Source organism: Myotis lucifugus, unplaced genomic scaffold, assembly GCF_000147115.1.
Source record: "Myotis lucifugus unplaced genomic scaffold, Myoluc2.0 scaffold_2106, whole genome shotgun sequence".
In the NCBI taxonomy this organism is placed as follows: domain Eukaryota; kingdom Metazoa; phylum Chordata; class Mammalia; order Chiroptera; family Vespertilionidae; genus Myotis; species Myotis lucifugus.
Window position 1 is genome coordinate 2,494 of NW_005873154.1, and position 9,840 is coordinate 12,333.

General features: G+C 45.1%; 1 protein-coding gene across 1 annotated transcript in view; it reads right to left on the bottom strand.

Annotated features, from left to right (window-relative positions):
• Positions 1 to 3,541: 3,541 nt before the first annotated feature.
• Positions 3,542 to 9,840, bottom strand: part of LOC102429896 (exonuclease 1) — a gene marked incomplete at its 5' end in the record, with an annotated part of 22,687 nt that continues 16,388 nt past the window's right edge. Inside the window, 2 exons of the mRNA XM_023748939.1 lie at positions 3,542 to 3,683; positions 8,096 to 8,289. Coding sequence (XP_023604707.1) covers positions 3,542 to 3,683; positions 8,096 to 8,289 — 336 coding nt within the window. The remainder of the gene's footprint in view (positions 3,684 to 8,095; positions 8,290 to 9,840) is intronic.

The following is a 9,840-nucleotide window of genomic DNA, read 5'->3' on the forward strand; positions in this document are numbered from 1 at the left end:
GGGAAGCCACTGATGGCCCCAGCATCCTATAGTCTGAGAGGATCCAAGCCTGACATAGGTTTTCCTTTCATTCCCCCTGGATTCACCTAACCCTCAGCAGGTCGGAGCTGCAACAGATTCCCAGGGAGCTCATAACATACAACGGCTCCAGAGAAACTGCATCAGCGGGAAACTTGAGGCTTCAGGCACCGCCCACTCAGCTGTCTTAGTGTCATGTCACTTTTTATGGACTTCAGCTGGCAGGTGACTGCTGTAACCTGTTAAGCTTTTCCAAGTCAGTGGCCTTCGCTCACCTGCCTTTGTTCCGAGTGGGAGGCCCTGGATGTGGGGAGTCCTTTGCCCCTGGTCCCAGCAGGTGGACGGAGCACTTCCCACCAAAAAGCCCCTCCCTGCCTGGAGGGGAGATACTCAGAGGCAAATGCCGTCTTTAGTTTTATTTTTTACTTATTTATTGATTTGAGAGAGAGGGAGAAACATTGATTTGTTTTTCCACTTATCTATGGTTTTTTCTTAAAAGTATTCGTGGTTTCAGAATTGTGAAAATGACATAGTTTTTTCCTTACATGTCACTTGCTGTTTTTATCAAAATATATATTTTTTCTTTAGTGCAGCGGTTCTCAACCTGTGGGTCGCGACTCCTTTGGCAGTCAAACGACCCTTTCACAGGGGTCGCCTAAGACCATCCTGCATATCAGATATTTACATTACGATTCATAACAGTAGCAACATTACAGTTATGAAGTAGCAACGAAAATAATTTTATAGTTGGGTCACAACATGAACTATATTTAAAGGGCCAGAAGGTTGAGAACCACTGCTTTAGAATAACTTTGTTGGAGTAACTTTGTTGCTTGTCCTGCTGTTGGCTGTTTAGGATCAATCGTCTTAGGTACAAGGGCCCACTTTAAGGAGTTACACATCTTGTTAAATTAGGAAGATTTTCTGAAATTAGTGTTTTCTTCAGAGACTCCTATTATCTGCATATTAGACTTTCTGTCTGTAACTTCAACATCTGTCACTTCCTAATCTTAGGGAACTGGTTTTAATCTACTTGTGGGCCTTTCCGGTAGATTTCCATCATCTGTAAAGATGTTATTCTGCTGGAGATTCTTTTTAAAAATATTAACTTTGTAAGAGATGAATCTAAAAGCTATTCTGTGGTTTCTTTTGAAGTAAAATTTAAGCCCTCCGCTGCCCCCGACGGGCTCAGGAGCAGGGTATTCTGCTGAGCTTTCTTGGTCACCTGTCCCCTCTCCTTTAACCTGTCTCTGTGGTCTCTCTCCTGCTCATTTTTGGCTCAACTTCCAGCAGTTTGTCTCCTGAGGGCCCCCTACCCTAGAAGGAAGCCTGGGCAGCCAGTTCCCATGATTCATTTGGACTAGATGGCTTCCGTCTTCCATGTGACCGCGGGCCTCTTGCACTCAGGCCGCTGGAGGGCAAAGCCTGTCTCAGTGCCACTTCCTACCGGGCTGCTGTGCGTGGGGGTGGCTCTCTCTCGGGTCCACTGGCGGCCCCGCTCCCCCCTCTGCTCCCGAGCAGATGCCAGCGCCTTCGTGTCTTGGTGGTGGTTTGGGACTCGGTGAGACCCGTTACCTAGATTTGTCGTCATGCTCATAGGTTTTGATCTGCTCTCTGGTGTGGGGATATGAAGATGGAGGAACGACTGTGCTGTTGCCATTTCCTCTTCTGCCGCCCGAACTTCAAGTGCTTCGAGGCAGCCCCGTTTCAGCCTCACTTCGAGCCCCCACTTTAAAGGAACCTGCGTGGTATCCGCATTTGTGAGCTCATCTGAACTTTTACCCCCGTTGGCTCCTGCCCCTGGAGACGGTATAAACTACTTGCCACTAGTGCGTTTCCTCGCCTGTCTCTTCTGTTAACCTGTGTGAGTCTATAGTTTGTTTTATTCCTTTTGTCCTTCAAGTGGTATTTTAAATGGGTGAGAAGATAAACATTTGTAGACAGTGTTTGATTCACATTTTAAAAAAAATATTTTTATTGATTCCAGAGAGGGAGAGATAGAAACATCAATGATGAGAATCATTGACTGGCTGCCTCCTGCATCCCCCCCTACTGGGGATGGAGCCCACAACCTGGGCATGTGCCCTTGACTAGAATCGAACCTGGGACCCTTCAATCCCCAGGCCAACGCTCTATCCACTGAGCCAACCCAGCTAGGGCTGGTTCACATTCTTAATTGTTCTGTAGCAGGAAACATTCATAGAAAATTCAGATTTGCTTCTGTTCTTTGGATTTTTCTTTTCCGATTGGTTATTTAAAAATTTAAATTTTCTGGGTCCCTATCCTTTATCTTCTATAGCTTAGGTAATTCTATAATTTCTTTAGCCCAGCTGGTATGGTTCAGTGGTTGAGCATCGATCTATGAACCAGGAGGTCACAGTTTGATTCCCGGTCAGGGCACATGCCCGGGTTGCAGGGTCCATCTCCAGTGTGGGCGTGCAGGAGGCAGTCAATCAATGATTCTCTCTATCCCTCTCTTTCTCCCTTCCTCTCTAAATTCAATAAAAACATTTAAAAAAAATTTCTTTACATCATGCCAGATCTTCACTTGCACAGCTGGTTCTTTCCAGGTGTCTATTTCTCTGTAGAGTGTATATTATGGACCACGGACCACCAGTTGGCGACCGCTGTTATAGACTTTGCAATTTTAGTATCTTACATCACACCTAGGACACTAATTTTAAATATATGTTAAGGAATTTCTAGCCTGTACTTCAAAAAAAGACATATTTAGCCCAAGTTGGTTTGGCTCAGTGGATAGAGCATCGGCCTGTGGACTGAAGAGTCCCAGGTTCAATTCGGATCAAGGGCACATGCCCCGATTGTGGGCTCAATCCCCGGTGGGGTGTGTGCAGGGGGCAGCAGATCAATGATTCTCTCATCATTGATGTCTCTATCTCTCTCTCCCTTCCTCTCTGAAATCAATAAAAATATATATATTTTTAAAAAAAGACATATTTAAAAACAGGCTATTTTGAAGTTTAAGAATATTAATGATGTAAGTAGTAGTTCCTTCCACTGTCAAATGTGTACCCCAACCAAATCCTTCTTCAGGGGTAGTAAAGCCCTGTCCCGCTGTGCAACGACCTTGACGCCTTCCAAATGCCCCTCCCCTCCCAGCAACTTTATTTTCCATTCAACCCCGAAGGACAGAGGCACGTGGAAAATTGTAAAGCTTGGAAGAATTCAGTGATTTCCTTTAGGGTAAAATAATTTACAGAAATGTGGTTTTCCATTTGCCAGTCTTATGCTTGACAATGTAACAGAAATCTTTAGAGTAAATTTTTATAAATTTCTAGCGAACTTGCCTAAATAACATTAAAACTTCCAAAACTGTTAAAAATAATTTCCCTAGTTAGCTTCTTATGAAAATATAAAAAGCTGAACAAAGGAAACAACCTCATAGTTCATATACAAAATGTACTCTATTAAAAAAAAGTGGCGGAACTCTAAGAAGAAATCTCTCAGACTGGTACCCGCCTCCCTGCCAAGAGGACTTCACTGGGCAGAGAGGCTCGGGCGGTCACTGGAATATGGCTCTCTGCACACGCGCACTTTCCGGTTTGTGGAAGAGGTCCTCTTCCGTTTCGGGAGTGAGTTGAATATTATCCTTGACTGGAGACAGGGGATCTGGCTTCTTACAGGAAGGAAGCTTTTCAGAATCTCTGCAAAACAGAACAGAATGCCATGAATTTGGTGTCTTTATTTTTTAAATATATTTCTTTATTGGTTTCAGAGAGAAAGGGAGGAGAGAGAGAGAGAGAAACATCAATGATGAGAGAGATTCATTGATTGGCTGCACGCCCCCTACTGGGGATCGAGCCCGCAACCCAGGCATGTGCCCTTGGCAGGAATCGAACCTGGGACCCTTCAGTCCGCAGGCTGACGCTTTATCCACTGAGCCAAGCCGGCTAGGGCAAATTTGGTGTCTTTAAATGGCAGTGACTCCTAGAGAATGCTCTCCCTGGATAAAGTGACAGCATATAAAGAGGACAAGACCCTTTAGTGTGGAATATGCCTCAGTTCATCATACGCACATCCAAGTTCTCCGAGGACCTCCAATAACATCTGCTTCAATGCCCGTAGGTGTGGGTACATCCAGTAAATCCTGCTTCAATGCCCATAGGCGTGGCTCCCTAGTAAATACACACGCGCTAAGGCAGAATGATTCCAATAGAAACGAGTTCTTTTCTACTGGGCACCTCAAGTCTTGCTAAGAACCAATGTAAGTGAGGCATGAACAAATGTTTTAGCCCTACTCTTACCCCCCCCCCCCATTTTTTGGTATTCTCCACCTCCAGGCACACCATCTTACAAATGATCAATTCGCGCTGTCATGCACAAGTGCAACACGGGCCAGTGGGATGTGTGATACCAGCGCGGGAAGTTCACTGTCAGGGTTTCCTGCTCGACATCACAATAACTAAACACCTACTGCTTGTTGACTTTTATGTAATGTCAAAAAAGATTTACAGTGAAGTAAAAAGGCTATCAAAATACAAATGTTCAAACTGCAAATATGGTGGGGCCAGGTTTTCTCCATATACTTCAACCAAAACAACATACCACAACAGATTAAACACAGGACAGATAGAAGAATCTAGCTAATTTATTAAACTAGGCAATAAAGATTTGCAAACGTGTATTCTCACTTTTTTTTTTGTAAAACAACTATGCTATTGGTTTTAAATACTTAATAAGTTTAAAACTATCTTTTAAGTGTCTATTTTAATTTCTAAATGGTTAAATGTTGACAGATGTAACTCAAAGTAATTTGGGGCCCTTTATAAAAGTATAAAGGGTTTCTGAAGACAGGTGTTTGAGAACTCATGCTATATGGTTTAATCCTAGACTTTACACAATGTAAAATAATAAAAACACTGCCCAGCACTTACAAAGTGTTCCCATTTGCACCATTTCATCTGGTTGTGACATCTCTATTAGGTAAGGTTTAATCCTATCGCACCCAGGTAATCTTTGTTTTTCATTTATTTTTAGCACATTTGCTTTAAGAACAAGAAAATAAATGAAGAGCGAACCAAGATGGCTGTATAGGTAAACGCCTGTACTCAGCCTCCCGCAACCACAGCAACATGACAACTAAAATACAGAGCAACCATCATGCAGAACTGCCCGGAAGCTGGCTGAACAGAAGCCCTACAACCAGAGAAATGAAGAAAGCACACCGAGACTGGTAGGAGGGGCTGGTCCGACAGCCACGTGTGCCGTTGTGTTTTTTTAACTGGGAGGGAGATGTCCTAAGGAGGCTGCCAGGGAGGAGCAAGGGGTCCCAGCCTAGGGTTCCAGGGCTGGGAAGAGAAGTCCACGCAACTACAGGCTATAAAAAGCAGGGGGATTGTGGCTAAGTGACAAGGAGACTTAAGGGGAACACTGGGATTCCAGCAAAGGGCTCATGCACACACACACTTACAGGGTCCCACTTCTTCCAAGCTCCAGCGCTGGGGAACCAGACACATGGGAGGAACTGGATTGTCTGGCATGGTGGCAGGAACTCGGGGGCGGCTTCCTCCCAGACAGGGGTGCTCACAGTGGTCACTGTTCCTGTGCTGGGACCTCCCCTCTCACAGGGCTGACTGGCAGCCGTAACTGTTTGCTCTGCCTTGGGGATTCCCTGAGACCCCAACCCATCCAATTTTAGCCTCACCCAAGCTGTTTCCAGCTGCTTTTCCAAATGAATGGCCTGTCCTGACTTCAGACTTTGCTAAAATCTCCCAAACAAATCTCTCAAAGCTATCAACAAAAGGCCCAAGACCCAGCACTAGCACCAGCCCGCCTTGTTCCACAGCTGGCCTGGCCAGGCCTTGCCTGGGCATCTCTAAGCCCAATACAGATAGCAGATCTCTCTGTAGTTCCTGCTGGGTGGCCCCAGGCAGTGGCCCTGGAGCCAGTGCACCCAGTGGACAGCCTTAGACCACAGTATATTACAACTCTACACACCCACATGCGACACACCTGAGAGGCAGACTCAGTGAGCACCACAGCCCCACTAGCAAGTCCTGCTGCCATAGGGGTGTTCCCTGCACAGCAGCTCTCCACTGTAGCTGCAGCTGGTCCCACAGCCTGGCCTGGGGGTCAGCTCCTCCCAGTGACAGCAACAGCCATCAAGGCTCACCTACAAGACGGGGCGCACCTAGAGTGCCCCCCAGCTCAGGTGACTGGGGAGGCTGAGCCATAGGACCACTATCACACAAGGGCACTCTACCAATTCTAGGAGACTGAGCAGCTCTACCTAATACACAGAAACAAACACAGGGAAGCAGTCAAAATGCTGGGGGGGGGGGGGGGTGCAGGGGGAAAGGAAGGAAGGAGGAAGAAAGAAAATACATTGTTCATATATTTTATCTATCAACAATCTAATCTAAAAATCAAAATGAACAATAAATCTAATGAACAAAACAAACTGGTGAATAAGATATAATCAGAGGCACAGCAGCATGGAATGGACTGATGAATCTAGAGGGAAGGGGGGTGGGTGTGGAAGAGATAACCAAAGATCTTACCTATAAACAGGACAGTAGGGTCGTGAAGGCCTGGGGTGGGGCAGGAACCAGGTGGAGGGGGGCAATTGGGGGGAAAAGGGCGAACATCTGTAATACTCTCAATAATAAAGATTTAAAAAGAAACAAGTGAATTGTAAATCAATGTTACTCTGTAGTTAATCTTGTAATCTAACAAGTATTGTAGATATACACAGGGTCAATTCATTTAAAACCATGTTTGCCACATACATTAGAAATCTGGCCAATTCATCTTATAAACTCAGTAATTCCTCATTTTTTTCCCCCCAAATATATTTTATCGACTCTCCACAGAGAGGAAGGGAGAGGGACAGAGAGCCAGAAACATCCACGAGAGAGAAACATCCATCAGCTGTCTCCTGCACACCCCCCAACTGGGGATGTGCCCGCAACCAAGGCACATGCCCCCGACCGGAACCGAACCCAGGACTCCCCAGTCCACAGGCCGACGCCCCAGCCACTGAGCCAAACTGGTCAGGGCTCATTTTTTTTTTTTTTTAATGTATATATGTTTTTATTGCTTTCAGAGAGAAAAGGAGAGGGAGAGATAGAAACATGATGAGAGAGAATCATTGAGATAATGCCTCCTGCATGTCCCCTATTAGGGATTGAGCCCACAACCCGGGCATGTGCCCTTGACCAGAATTGAACCCGGGACCCTTTGGTCCACAGGCCGATGCTCTATCCACTGAGCCAAACCGGCCAGGGCAGTAATTCCTCATTTAAAAATTATTTATTTTTTTAAGAGAGTGGGAGAGCCAAACCAACCGGTTTGGCTCAGTGGATAGAGCGTCAGCCTGCGGACTGAAGGGTTCCGGGTTCGATTCCGGTCAAGGGCATGTACCTTGGTTTCGGTCGCATCCCCAGTGGGGGTGTGCAGGAGGCAGCTGATGGATCTTTCTCATCAATGTTTCTAGCTTTCTATCCCTTTCCCTTCCTCTGTAAAAAACCAATAAAATATATTAAAAAAAAAAAAAAAAGAGGGAGAGGGAGAGACACATCAACTGGTTGCCTCCTGCATGAGCTCTGACCAGGGCCCGGCTGGGGAGGAGCCTGCAACCAAGGTACCTGCCCTTGACCAGAATTGAACCCGGGACCCTTCAGTCCACAGGCTGACCCTCTATCCACTGAGCCACACCGGCTAGGGCTCCTCCCATTTTAGATGTGATAATTTAAGGAAACAAAGTGCATTAAACCCAGAAGCACCATTATCTTCCCAAACCCCATGTCTTAACCTTGTTCTCATTACAGTCCTAAGGAAAGAAAGCGGAGACACCCAGGCCAGGAAAAGTAATGTGATTTGCTTAACAAGAGAGAGGCCCCCAGAGCCGACTGAGAACTGAGGTTTTTCAGTTTGCTATCCTTTCACTAAAAGAAGGCACAGATATTGCAATTAAATATAGTTGTAGAGAGTCAGCTAAAGGAAATAGGTAAGAGAAAAAGAAGTTGATTCATATGGGAACAGAAAGACTTGGGAGAAGGATTGAAATTGCAGGGGGAAAAAATTTATCTTATTTTAAAGTAACAAGATAACTCACTTTTTAAATCCAAAGTTTTTCCAGAGCTCGTTGATCTTCGTCTGCAGTCCCGGCTTGTTCTCGGCGTTGTGATGTTTCCTCTTCTGGGCTCTCGCTGGCCTCTTGCTCAGCCCACTGACTCTCGCAGGCACTAGCGCTTTGATCTTGGTTGTAGAGAGACTGTCCAGAGAACTAGATCTATACAGCCCAGGAACCTGAAGAATACATGCCTGTTTTAATACTCCTTTGTTAAAGCAGCTATCTTTAGTTAATTTAAAACTGTCCTTTATACTCCGGAACAGAAACATAACATAGGCAACATGTAAAAATGTACTATTTATAAATATGTACTACAAAAATTATAATTTTATCAGTTAATACACATAGCACCTGGCACTAAATTCAAGAATTAAGTGAGCCTCTCTCTGCCTTAGTCCTTCATTGCCTCTAGGCAATCGCTGTCTGAATCCATTGACAGTCGCTCCCCCCTTATTTGTGGGGATCTGTTTCAAGACCCCAGTGGATGCCTGCAGCTGTGGACAGTACCTGACTGTAAATGCTATGCTTTGTCCTACACACACACACATATGATGAAGTTTAACACCTTTCCCGTCTACACTAAGCCCGGACACAGCCTGCAGCTGTAACCTGCAGTTTGAGGTGCGACAGCAAAACTAGCACAAATCCCTTTTCCTTCTTCACCATTTCACAACAGAACATTCGCTGTTGTCGTAGATCTGAGCAGCCTGCACAGTTTTCTTTTTAAGCCAAGAATGTTCACCTCTTCACTTTACAGCTTCTCTCTTAGCATATCTGAATTGTGATAGTAGCATCACTACTGTTGCGCTTTGGGGACATTACTAAGTAAAACAGGGGTGACTTGAACACAACCACTGAGCTCACAGGACAGTTGGTCTGAGAGCAGAGATGGCTACTAAGCAGCTAGTGGGTGGGTAGGTTACAGCGTGAATATACTGGACAGAGAATGAACCTCCCAGGCGGGATGGGGACATGAAATTTCATTGTGCTACGTAGAACATGGCATGCAACTTAAAACTTAAGAATTGTTCAATTCTGTAACTTTCCATTTAATATTTTCAGACCATAGTTGACCATGAGTAACCAAAACAGCAGAAAGCAAAATCGTGGATAAGGGAACTACTGTACGTACGTACACACACACACACACACACACACACACACACACACACACACACACGGCAGCATAATACACACTATTGTGTACTTTGTTTTTCTCACTTAATAAAGTATCTTGGAGATTTTCCCACTTCACACATAAAACTTACCTTTGTCTTGAATAGGTTGCCTGTTCCTCTGTGTAAATGTGCCATCATTTACTTAAACAGATCGCTATTGACAGGCTATTTACACCAAAGGGTTGATTTTTATTGGATGAAATACGGGGCCATTGGAGTGTGGGTGTTTTTCAGGACAGCAACAGTGAGGCATATGAAACAAGTGCGGTAGAGAGAACCCATGAAGCCGATGAAGCCGTCAGACGGTGTATAAAGAAATAGAAGACTCACAGGTGAAAGGGGAAATCCCGGCTGAGGGACGACAGAGAGCAAGACAGAGGACAGAGAAAGAAACATCCCAACTCGGACAGGACAAAGTTTGGTGGTTTCACTTCATCCCCTGCCGAAGACGGACTGAGCTGGCAGTTACAAAGAAAAAGGACAACTCTAAGAATTTGAAACGAAATGAGAAAAATAATAAAATTTTATGCTGAGAAGCACTGCTTAGCG